Here is a 13,404-nt window from a genome sequence, read left to right as displayed (position 1 = left end):
TAAGCGCAGGTGTGGTACCGAGTCAACTGCTTTTCGGAAATTAAGAAACACTGCATCTATCTGACTTTCTTGATCCATCTAAGAAAAGTGAGATTTGGGTTAAATGATCGATGTTTGCGAAATCCATGCCAATTGGCATGGAGGATGTCATTATATTAGAGATATCTTATTCTATTTGAGCTCAGAATATGTTCTAAGTTTCTGCAACAAATGGATGACGAGGGTATTGGACAGTAGCTTTGTGGATAACTTCTGACACCCTTCTTGTAGTTGGGTGTGACCTGTGTTTTCTTCCAACTATTAGGTACTGTTTTATAATCGTGAGATTTACGATAGATTATGGTTAACAGAGGGGCTAACTCAGCCGCAAATTCAGTACAGAAGCTGACACGGATTCTATCTGGCCCTGGGGCTTTGTTGAAATTCAACAATTTCAGCTGATTATCAACGCCACTGACACTAATATCTATTTCGCTCATCTTGTCAGTGGTAGGAGACTGAAATTGGGGCAATATTCTTGGGTTTTCGTTTGTTAATGAATATTTGTCAGTGGGGTTATGGTTTCTTGCTTTCGTCTTGCTGCTTTCAATTTAGTTCCTATCCGTCCTTGAATGAGTGGAGTTTTATAGCACTACCAGCCTTTACGTACTACCAGAATTTCTTTGAGTTTTGTGTCAGATCTTCCGACAATATTGAGCTGCAGCAGTCGTTGAAGGCTTACGCATTGTTCTCTCTACAGCCACGCGCTTTTGATCTATAGCACTACACCTGGTTTTATTCCCATTTATTCCAACGCTAAAAATGTGCCGATTTCTTGCTATATCATAATCTCCTGCTATATCCAGTCACTCGTCGATCAGTCTGGTGTGCGTAGTCGAAGACAGCAGAAGAAAAGTTGACGTTTTAAAATTCGAGTTTAAGAAATCATTCACCCAGGAGGATCGTACAGACATCCACCCTTTGACCGTTGCACCAACTACTGCATGGACAAGATAGTAATAGGCATCCCTGGCGTAGAGTAGCAGCCGAGAGAGTTGAAAATACATATATAAGTCAACAGGACCGGGCGGAGTCCTAATTCGGTTTTACAGTGAGTTCTCTACGGCACTGGCCCCTTACTTAGCTTGCATTTATCGCGAATCTCTCTCTCACCCTTCGCAAAGTTCCATGTGGCTGGAAAAAAGAGCAGGCACTCCTTTATATAAGAAGGGTAAAAGAATGAACCCTCACAATTGTAGACCAATATCATTAACATCGGTTTGCTGCTGAATTCCTGAGCATATTCTAAGTTCTAATATAATAATTTTCCTGGAGACAGAAAAGCTTCTGTCTACAAATCAGCACGGATTTAGAGAGCATCGCTCGTGCGAAATTCAGTTTGCTCTGTGAACCATGGATGAAGGGCAACATACGGATTCCATTTTGCTAGCGAAGATACGAGCATACGGAGTGGGTTCCCAAACATGTGAGTGGCTCGAAGACTTCTTAAGTAACAGAACCCAGTATGTTGTCCACGACGGCTAGTGTTCATCAGAAACAAGGATATCGTCAGGACTGCCCCAGGAAGTGTAATGGAACCGCTGTTATTTTCTATACACATACACAGAAGAGCCAATGAAACTGGTACACCTGCCTAATATGGTGTAAGGCACGCGAGCACGAAGAAGTGCCGCAACACGAGGTGGCACGGACTCGACTAATGTGTGAAATAATGCTGGATGGAACCGGCACCACGAATCCAGCAGGGCTGTCCATAAATCCGTAAGAGTACGAGTGGGTGGAGATCTCTTCTGAACAGCACGTTGCAAGGCATCCCAGATATACTCAATAATGTTCATGTCTGCGGAGATGTGTGGCCAGCGGAAGCGTTTAAGCTCAGAAGAGTTTTCCTAGAGCCACTCTGTCAATTCTGGAAGTGTAGGGTGTGGCACTGTCCTGCTGGAATTGCCCACGTCCGTCGGAATGCACAATGGACATGAATGGATGCAGGTGATCAGATAGGATGCTTACGTACCTGTCATCTGGCAGAGTTGTATCTAGACGTATCAGGAAGCACACATCGCTACAATTACACACGCCCCACGTCATTAAAAAGCTTCCAGCAACTTGAAGAGTCTCCTGCTGACATGCAGGACCCATGGTTTCTCGAGGTTGTCTTCATACCCGTACACGTCCACCCTTTCGATACAATTTGAAATGAGACTCGTCCGACCAGGCAACATGTTTCCAGTCATCAACAGTCCAATTCCGGTGTTGACGCACGCAGGTGAGACGTAAAGCTTTGTGTTATGCAATCATCAAGGGTACTCGAGTGGGCCTTCGGCTCCGAGAGGCCATTTCGATGATATTTCTCTGAATGGTTCGCACGTTGACACTTGTTGATAGCCCGTCATTGAAATCTGCAACAATTTGCGGAAGAGTTACAGTTCTGTCACGTTGAACGATTCTCTCCAATCGTCGTTGGTCCCGTTCTTGCAGGATCTTTTTCCGACCACAGAGATGTCAGAGATTTGATGTTTTAGCAGATTCCTGATATCCACGGTACACTCGTGAATTGGTCGTTCGGGAAAAGCCCCACTTCATCACTACCTTGGAGACGCTGTGTCCCATCTCTCGTCCGCCGACTATAACAACATGTTCAAATTCACTTAATTCTTGATGACCTGCCATTGTCGCACCAGTAACTGGTCCAACAACTGCGCCAGACACTTGTTGTCTTATACAGGGTGTTACAAAAAGGTACGGTCAAACTTTCAGGAAACATTCCTCACACACAAATAAAGAAAAGATGTTATGTGGACATGTGTCCAGAAACGCTTAATTTCCATGTTAGAGCTCATTTTAGTTTCGTCAGTATGTACTGTACTTCCTCGATTCACCGGCAGCTGGCCCAATTGAAGGAAGGTAATGTTGACTTCGGTGCTTGTGTTGACATGCGACTCATTGCTCTACAGTACTAACATCAAGCACATCAGTACGTAGCATCAACACGTTAGTGTTCATCACGAACGTGGTTTTGCAGTCAGTGCAATGTTTACAAATGCGGAGTTGGCAGATGCTCATTTGATGTATGGATTAGCACGGGGCAATAGCCGTGGCGCGGTACGTTTGTATCGAGACAGATTTCCAGAACGAAGGTGTCCCGACAGGAAGACGTTAGAAGCAATTGATCGGCGTCTTAGGGAGCACGGAACATTCCAGCCTATGACTCGCGACTGGGGAAGACCTAGAACGACGAGGACACCTGCAATGGACGAGGCAATTATTCGTGCAGTTGACGATAACCCTAATGTCAGCGTCAGAAAAGTTGCTGTACAAGGTAACATTGACCACGTCACTGTATGGAGAGTGCTACGGGAGAACCAGTTGTTTCCGTACCATGTACAGCGTGTGCAGGCACTATCAGCAGCTGATTGACCTCCACGGGTACACTTCTGCGAATTGTTCATCCAACAATGTCTCAATCCTCATTTCAGTGCAAATGTTCTCTTGACGGATGAGGCTTCATTCCAACGTGATCAAATTGTAAATTTTCACAATCAACATGTGTGGGCTGACGAGAATCCGCACGCAATTGTGCAATCACGTCATCAACACAGATTTTCTGTGAACGTTTGGGCAGCCATTGTTGGTGATTTCTTGATCGGGCCCCATGTTCTTCCACCTACGCTCAATAGAGCACGTTATCATGATTTCATACGGGATACTCTACCTGTGCTGCTAGAACATGTGCCTTTACAAGTACGACACAACATGTGGTTCATGCACGATGGAGCTCCTGCACATTTCAGTCGAAGTGTTCGTACGCTTCTCAACAACAGATTCGGTGACCGATGGATTGGTAGAGGCGGACCAGTTCCATGGCCTCCACGCTCTCCTGACCTCAACCTTCTTGACTTTCATTTACGGGGGCATTTGAAAGCTCTTGTCTACGCAACCCCGGTACCAAATGTAGAGACTCTTCGTGCTCGTATTGTGGGCGACTGTGATACAATACGCCATTCTCCAGGGCTGCATCAGCGCATCAGGGATTCCATGCGACGGAGGGTGGATGCATGTATCCTCGCTAATGGAGGACATTTTGAACATTTCCTGTAACAAAGTGTTTGAAGTCACGCTGGTACGTTCTGTTGCTGTGTGTTTCCATTCCATGATTAATGTGGTTTGAAGAGAAGTAATAAAATGAGCTCTAACGTGGAAAGTAAGCGTTTTCGGACACATGTCCACATAACATATTTTCTTTCTTTGTGTGTGAGGAATGTTTCCTGAAAGTTTGGCCGTACCTTTTTGTAACACCCTGTATAGGTATTGCCGACGCAGTGCCGTATTCTGCCTTTTCGCATATCTCTGCATTTGAATATGCAAGCCTATACCAGTTTCTTTGGCGCTTCAGTGTAGATATCAAGTGGCTGGGGTGGGCAGCTATCTGCGGCTGTTTACTGATGATGCTGTGGTGTACGAGAATGTGTCGAAGTTGAGTAACTGTAGAAGGATGCAGGATAACTCCCAGAATTTCTATTTAGTCTGATGAATATCTGCTTGCCCCCAATGTAGAGAACGCTAATGAGCAGGAAAAATAATCCTGGAATATTTGAACACAGCATTTTTGGTGTGCTGCTTGACACGTCACATCGATCAAATATCTAGGCGTACCGTTGCAGAGCGATGCGAAGAGGAACGGGCACTTAAGTATCGTAGTAGGTAAGGTGAACGTTCGAGTTCGATTTATTTTAAGAAAGCTTAGCTCATCTATAAAAAAGAGCACATCTTGAAGATCAATGGGTCCCATTCTTGAGTACAACTCGAGCGTTTGGGACTCCCACCAGTATGGATTAAAGTAAGACACCGAAACAGTTCAGAGGCGTGGTGCCAGATTTGTTACCGGTAAATTTGATCAACAAAATATAACTTCAATCGTAACATATGTTAATTTTTTCAGCTTCACGATCTCATCATACTTATTTCCTTTATTCATAACTTGAACACCGTTTTAGTCCTTTGTCGAACCAGTGTGATATTACACGTAATTCATTCAACTAGCTGGTGAGAATAGGAGCGTATGAGATGATAAACTCAGATCACCGGCAATCTCTCTCGTGTCATATTGTTTCTGTTGGATCTTTCATGTGACACTATCACTAACAACAACAATTGTGGTGTCACCGCCAGACACCACACTTGCTAGGTGGTAGCCTTTAAATCGGCCGCGGTCCGTTAGTATACGTCGGACGCGCGTGTCGCCACTATCAGTGATTGCAGACCGAGCGCCGCCACACGGCAGGTCTAGTCCAGAGAGACTCCCTAGCACTCGCCTCAGTTGTACAGCCGACTTTGCTACCGATGGGTCACTGTCTACCTACGCTCTCACTTGCAGAGATTACAGTTTAGCATAGCCTTCAGCTATGTCATTTGCTACGATCTATTAAGGCGCCATATTCAGTTACTATGAATGTATTCTGAACAGATAATATTACCTCACGTCAGTATAGTTCTTCCCTCCTCACGCCAGCCTGCGTAAGCTAAAACGCGTGCATTTCGGCCTCCACTAGTAACACGGTGTTAGCTCTTTTGCCAAGACAACAACAATAATGCCCAGTTATAGAAGTGATGACAGCTATTCCGAAATATGAAGGAAGGCTATAATTTATAGGTTTCCGCTACTTCAAGGTAATTAGAGACGGAACACAAGCTCTGAAAGGACAAGTTTGAGGAAATTAGTAGGGGCTGGCTCTTTTTAAGGAAACCAGCCAACTTGAGCCTTGGGAACTACGAGAACCCTCAATCAGAGCGCCCCTGCGGTATTTCCACTTCACTCCTCCCAGGTGTGTGTCCAGAGTTTCATTACACCGTTGGGCGAGTTCATTCTGTATTATTTGAAGACTAATGTAAATGGGTAGTAATAACTGAAGTACTCCTTACATTTTATAAATATGTATGTAATCTACATGAACATGAATGTATTTTTTAATATATCCTCCTAAACTGTTGGACCGATTTCAGCCAAATGGTTCAAATGGCTCTGAGCACTATGGGACTTAACTACTGTGGTCATCAGTCCCCTAGAACTTAGAACTACTTAAACCTAACTAACCTAAGGACATCACACACATCCATGCCCGAGGCAGGATTCGAACCTGCGACCGTAGCAGTCTCGCGGTTCCGGACTGCGCGCCTAGAACCGCTAGACCACCGCGGCCGGCGATTTCAGCCAAACTTGGTACATATTTCACTTGTTATCTGGAAAGAAACACTCTGGCGGTAAGAACCACCTCCCTCCCGAAATGATGGGAATGGGGCTGAAAAGAATCGTAGCTCACGGCACGTAACTACCCGAAGTACATTCATGTGTTTGAGAATGAGAGCACTTAGCGAACTGCAGCAAACTTAACACAGTTTCAAATCTTTATGCAACTTTTCCCTGCTGACACTCGACACAAAATGACGAAAGAAAAAAGTTTATAGCCGGCCGCGGTGGCCGTGCGGTTCTAGGCGCTGCAGTCCGGAACCGCGGGTCTGCTACGGTCAAAGGTTCGAATCCTGCCTCGGGCATGGATGTGTGTGATGTCCTTAGGTTAGTTAGGTTTAAGTAGTTCTAAGTTCTAGGGGACTGATGACCTAAGATGTTAAGTCCCATAGTGCTCAGAGCCATTTGAACAAGAAAGTTTATAGCTTACTGCATTTTCGCTTTTCATGCAGTAACGCTGTCGCAACGGACTGTTTTTTTAATTTATTACTTTTTTACTACTAACTTTATTCGTAACATATTTTGCAGACAGTATCCACATATACTACTAAATGTAACTGCAAAATGATACCATTTTACGACCCATAGTTCGGGAGATATGACGTCATAAACATTGAAATACATGAAGAACTGGATTTTCTTAAAACGGAGAGCGAATTATCGATACTAAACTCATCCAGTGTTTGATAATGAGAACACTTAGCTACTTGCAACTATCTTTTAACATAATTTCAAACCTTTCTTAAGCTTTTTCCCTTTTATATGTTTAACGTCAAATATTTGCCACATTAACTCATGTATAATCAGAAGTTGGAAGCTGTGTTACACAGGGAAGTTAGGCGCTTTAAACAGTCGGGGTTTACTGGTTACTTGCTGCCTGGAAAGAAATACTGTGGGCTTAAGAACCACCTATTTCCCATAGGGGTCGCAATGAAATGGGGGTACCATTGAAGCATAACTCAGGAACACATGGAGCATTTCCAACCATATTTGTTAGGTACATGACTTAGTATTCGTATAAAAATACTGTAGGATTATGCTTCCCCACTACCGATTGGTTGGGGGTTTGTATGAGAAGAGGCGACTTAAAAATGTTCGGAAATGACCGGTTTCTATTTGTTTCCTGTATTTATTTGACTTGAATAATTTTAAATGTATGAATTACTGTTTGTTTCTTATTTGTGCTGTTCAGTGTGTCAACTACGACCCGAGAATGAGCACTGCAGCGAGCTAACAATTTTGTCAGCGTGTTTCTGGATTTAAGGTCAGGTCACATAGCTGAATAACTCAACAAACTGACCTTCCTCTTTGGAGTCGAATGATGTAAAACAGAAGAGAATCAGAGTATACTGTATACGTGCAATCTGTGTCACGTAAAGATATGTTCAGCATCACCTCCTAGACCCATTGATCGATTTCTACTAAACTTAGTACACATGTTACTTACAATCTTGAAGTAAATACTGTGGGATAAAAAACACAGACCTCCGATTGGGATGGTGGGGGATAACGAGATGATAGACAGAGACGGGGTGTAGGAGAAGGTAGGCAGAGAGAGGGGGAAGAGGCCCGGACGAGATAGGGGGGAGGAGAAGACGGACAGGGAGGGGCTGGAGTAGGCCATAGGCGAGAGAGTTGGAAAAGGAGATGGACAAGGAAAGGGAGGGGATGATGGGCACAGCGAAGAGCATGAGGAGGTGGACAGACAGAGACAGGTGGAGGAAGAGAGGGGCAGAGAGAGAGGGGAGCAGGAGATAGACGAGACAGGGAGGAGGAGGAGATGGAGAGAGAGAGAGAGAGAGAGAGAGAGAGAGAGAGAGAGAGGAACTGGAAGGAGGTGGGCCAATAGAAGTTTGGAATAGATAAATACGTGGCCAAAGCCAAGCTAGTAATTTCAATAAATAAGAACTGTCTCGAAGTACAAATGGCGCCTCTTTTCGGTTTTATTTATTTAGAAATGTTTATTTGTTTAGAAATGAAGCTAAATGCTCACTGGTTACATCACAAGATGTGCATTCAAGACTTGTTTTTCCCACCAATAATATTGACTGTTTCGTGGTTTTCTAAAATCATTTCACTCACTTGCCAAAATGATTTCTTCGAAACACGACAAGCTCGTGTCAGCCTCTATGAGGTGAGCTACACTGTGCGGTCACATTAATGTGTCTTCCTGTCATAAGCCTGAATACCACCTTTTGCAGCGCCAACCGCTGAGAGACGTGTAGGAAGAGTATCAGTGAGATTCTGGAAGGTACCGACAGTGATGTGGAGCCATGACGGCTCAGTGCTGTGGCCAGCTGTTCTCGTTCGAGGATCCATGGCGCGAACTGCCCGATCGAAGTGGTCCCACAAATTCTCGATTGGGTTTAAATACAGGGAGTCTGATGGCCAGGGAGGTACGGTACACTCATCCTGGGTTCTTCGAACCACGTACGTACACTGTAAGCTGTGTGACACGTTGCATTGTCCTGCTGATAGATGCCATCGTGCCAAAGAAAAACAAACCGCATGTAGGGGCGGAAATGAACCCCAAAGATAATCGAATACTTTTGTTGATCCATTGTGGCTTTCAAAATGACGAAATCACCGAGGGAATGCCACGAAAACAATCCTCAAACCGTAACGCCCCTCTTTCTGCTTGGAATCCTCCAGTGATTGTTGCTGGGTGTCTGCTTTCATCTGTCCAAGGAGCATAAAATGTGATTCATCTGAAAAGGCCACCTGTTGCCACTCAGTGGACGTCCGGTTGCCGTATCAGCACGCAAATTCCAGCCTCTGTCGCCGATGAACAGCAGTCCGCATGGGAGCATTGGCCAGGAGGCTGCTGCGGAGGCCCATACACAGAAACGTTCGCTGAATGGCCGTTAGGAGACGCTGTTGGTAGCCCTTGGTTCATCCGGGCAGGCAGTTCCTCAACGGTTCATGTCCATTCGGCCGTAAACATCTCCGCTACCGTCGTTCACCCTTGTTATTTATGGCCCGTGGTACACCATAGTTAACCTCGGCACCGGTTCTGGATAACGCCATTTCGTCATACATGCTATACAGTGAGTTGACAGAAGTCATGGGATAGCGATATGCACATAATACAGATGTTGGTAACATAGCGTACACAAGCTACAGTATAAAATGCCAGTGTATTTCCGCAGCTGTCATTTGTACTCAGATGATTCATTGGGAGAGGTTCCCGACGTGATTATGACCGCCCGACGAGAATTAACAGACTTTGAACTCGGAATGGTAGTTGAAGACAGACGCATAGGACATTCTATTTCGGAAATCGTTAGAGAATTCAAACGTGCCGAGAATACGAAATTTCAGGAATTACCTCTCACCACGCACAATGCAGTGGCCGACGGCCTTCACTTAGCAACCGAGAGCAGCGGTGTTTGCGTAGAGTTTTCATTGCTATCAGACAAGCAACACTGCGTGAAATAACGGCAGAAATCAATGTGGGACGTACGGCAATTGTATCTGTTAGGATAGTGCGGCGAAATTGGGCGTTTATGGGCTAGTAGCAGACGATCGACGCGAGTTCCTTTGCTATAGCACGACATCACCTGTAGCGCCTCCCCTGGACTCGTTACCATACCGGTTGGACGACTGGTAGGTAAACCGTGGCCTGGTCAGATGAGTCCCGATTTCAGTTGGTAAGAGCTGATGGTACAGTTCGAGTGTGACGCAAACGTGACGAAGCTAAGGACCCACGTTGTCAGTAAGACACTGTGCAAGCTGACCGTGGCTCCATAAAGGGATAAGCTGTGTTTATATGGATTGGACTGTGTCCTCTGGTCCAACTGAACCTATAATTGGCTGGAAATGGTTAAGTTCGGCCACTTGGAGACCATTTGCAGCCATTCATGGACCACATGTTCCCAAACGACGATGCACCCTGTCACTGCGCCACAACTGTTCACGACTGGTTTGAAGAACTTTCTGGGCAATTCGAGCGAATGATTTGCCCACCCAGATTGCCAGACATAAGGCCTGTTGAAAATTTATACAACATAATTGAGAGGTCAGTACACTTTAACAACGGCGGCACACGAACAGTTTACAGACTTAGCCGTTTTGGAAATGCTTCCACCCTTGGCCCGAAAGCCAATAATCATACCCTATTGGACAAGAGATAAATCGTTCCCTCTCCACATTATAACAACTGCACTGTTTTCCATGTCCCATGAACAGCCTCTACCGGCTGTCACCAGTCGTCTGTGAGTGGTTATTGCACGTTGACGTCAAACACAGGTGGGGGTCACATTAATGTGACAGGACCGTGTAGTAATCCGTTTTTAGTGGCCTAGAAACTTATGACATGTCATCCTTTAAACTTATTTACTTTTGCATCCAAGAAACCAACACGTGTACAGGGTGTCCGTGAAATCATATTCGACAGATTGTAGAGGGTAATTACGAAATAAAGTTATAAGCAGAAATATTTGTGTCAAAACGGTCTGTTTTCTTGTTACAAGAAAAACTAAATAAATTCACGAATTTGAGAGCGACCGAAGCAGATGTGGAGGAAAAACGCAACGCTATAGAAGCATGCATACCAATGGGAAAGAAGCAACTGTATAAATACCAAGAGCTCAGATGGTAAGCCATTGCTAAGAAAAAAGGGACACACAAAGGAAACGAACTTGTAGACAATACTATGCAAGGGGAAGGGAAAATAGATGGAGATGATACTGTGAGCACTGAAAGACCTAAGTCGATACAAGGCACTTGGTGTAGATAACATTCTCTCATTAATTAGAGCCTTGGCTGTACGGACTATGATAAAACTGTTTCATCTTTATGAGAGAAGTAAACAACCTCCAGGCGTCAAATTGAGTATAATATTCCCCATTACAAAGAAGGCTCATGCTAACAAGTGTGAATATAGCCGAACAATTAGTTTAATAAGTAATGATTTCAAAATACTGACACCAATTAGCTACAGAAAAAATAAAAAACTGGTAGAAACCGACCTCGGAGAAGATCAGTATGCGTCCCGGAGAAATGTAGGAACATGCGAGGTAATACTGACGCTATGACTTATCTTAGAGGACTGGAGAAAGGCAAACCTACGTTTATATCATTTTTACATAAAGGAAAAGCTTTTGACAAAGTTGGCTGGAATACACACGTCAAAATTCTGTAGGTAGCATAGATCACATACAGCAAACGAAGGGTTATCTACAAATTGTACCGAAACCAGACTGCAGTTACAGGAGTGGAAGAACAAGAAAGACAAGCAGCACTAGAGAAGGGAGTGAGATAGGTTTGTAGTCTATTATCTGATGTTTCTTCACTTGTACGTTGAGTGAGCATTAAAGTAAATCATGGGGATATCTGGAAAGGGAATTAAGGTTCAGAGACAAGAAATAAAAACTTTGAGGATTTCTTATGATATTGTTATCTTCCAAGATCAGTGCAACGGAATGGATGGTATCGGGAAAAAGGTTATAAGATAAATATCAACTAAAGTAAAACAAATGTAATAGAACCAAGTGAAGTAAGGCAGGCGATGCTGAGAAAATTAGATTAGGAAATGAAACATGAGTTTCACAATTTGGGCAGCAAAATAACTGACCATGATCCAAGTACAGAGTATAGAAAATGCAGATTACTAATAACAAGAAATGTATTTCTAGACTAGAAAAATGTGTTTACATTGAATATAAAGTTAATTGTTAGGAATCATTTCCGGAAGGTTACTGCTGGATTGTAGCGCTGTGCGGCAGTGAAAGTAGACGCTGAACAGTTCAGACGAGAAGAGAATAGAAGTTTTTGAAATGTGAGGCTATAGAAGCATGACGAAGATTACATGTATGCGTCTGATAACTAATGAAGAGATATTATTCGAATGGGAGGCATAACCTTAATAAAAGAAAGGGATCGGTTGACAGGACACATTCTGAGGTATCAAGGAATCGTCAATTTGGTAATGGAGAAATGTGTGTGGGGGGGGGGGGGGAGGGGGATGAGTGGAGAGAGCGGGCGAACGGAGGGGAGTGGCGGGACGGGTGTTAAATATTGTAGGAGAGCAAGGCTTGCCTGCAGTAGGCAGATCCAGACTGATCTAGGTTGCGCGAGTTATTCAGAGATGAAAAGAATTGTACAGCACAGGCTACTGCAGCTGCTTAAAACAAGTATTCGGACCGAAGACCAAAACAACACCAATATGGAAGAGTTTCATCTCTGAACAATGTGTTTTCACGTCAATTACCAAGAACTAAAACATCAAGTAAGAAATTCCCGGAGGAAGGGCGACTGAGTTACACAGGCAAAACAAAGAGTAAATGTGCCATTAGATAAAAATGATAAAGTAATACAATAAAGAATATATGTTAGAGTGTTTACAACATGAAGTTCCACTCACAGAACAAAATGAGTAGCAGGATAACGGTTGCTGCTGCGGCCACGCCGTAGGCAGACACGCGGAGATCGTGCCCTATGTCCTCAATGTTCTCGTGGTCCCGCACCAGCAGAGGATTCACCAGCAAGCTTGTAGCCACCCCTATCTGAAACATGAGGTATATTTCCAGTTTCCCGAGCTTTGGCAGGTTGCATTCATTATATGAGATAGGGTCTAAAAGTACCTATGGACTAGGTGTTACTCTAGCCACTCAGGCTGTGTGTGAACAATATAGGTGGTAGTAAAGATGACTATAGCAGCACGGCAAGAGATACATGGTTGATGCTGTCCACTTCACTGTTCATCGAAGGCAACCTCTATACTCTACATCGACGTCTTCTCCAACAACGGCGCAGCTGCAGCCTATGCTAAAATTTGTGGTAACGCACAGTGTATCTTAAATAATCACTTAGCTGTTCGCTTACTACTAAAACAATAATCAACATCAACGTTAATAGGATACAATCTCTGTTTACAGTAGCCTACTGTTAATAATGTATTACAAGAAACTCCCCGACCACTATATACCTCACAGTAAGTTATCTATTATGGCAAAATATACCGCTTGTAACCTCTCATGTTCATCAACAATAATTGTAAAAAAGTTACTAATCTTCAAGCAAAATCTCCGTTGGCGTGAATGCAGGCAATTTATACCTTCAGAACACTCATAAATATCTTCTATGATTGAGCAATGCAGGTAGTGTTCGGGTATTTTTATTTTTTTAAAATATGATAGTAGAAGTGTGAAACAAAATAA

General features: G+C 43.9%; 1 protein-coding gene across 1 annotated transcript in view; it reads right to left on the bottom strand.

The window, feature by feature from the left end:
• Nucleotides 1-13,404, bottom strand: part of LOC126470980 (feline leukemia virus subgroup C receptor-related protein 2-like) — a 108,481-nt gene that overhangs the window by 72,248 nt on the left and 22,829 nt on the right. The window contains exon 3 of the mRNA XM_050099025.1: nucleotides 12,609-12,750. Coding sequence (XP_049954982.1) covers nucleotides 12,609-12,750 — 142 coding nt within the window. The remainder of the gene's footprint in view (nucleotides 1-12,608; nucleotides 12,751-13,404) is intronic.

Source organism: Schistocerca serialis, chromosome 3 (assembly GCF_023864345.2).
Source record: "Schistocerca serialis cubense isolate TAMUIC-IGC-003099 chromosome 3, iqSchSeri2.2, whole genome shotgun sequence".
Lineage (NCBI taxonomy): Eukaryota > Metazoa > Arthropoda > Insecta > Orthoptera > Acrididae > Schistocerca > Schistocerca serialis.
The sequence above is the reverse complement of the archived record's forward strand: the minus strand, read 5'-3'. Positions and strand labels throughout refer to the sequence as shown.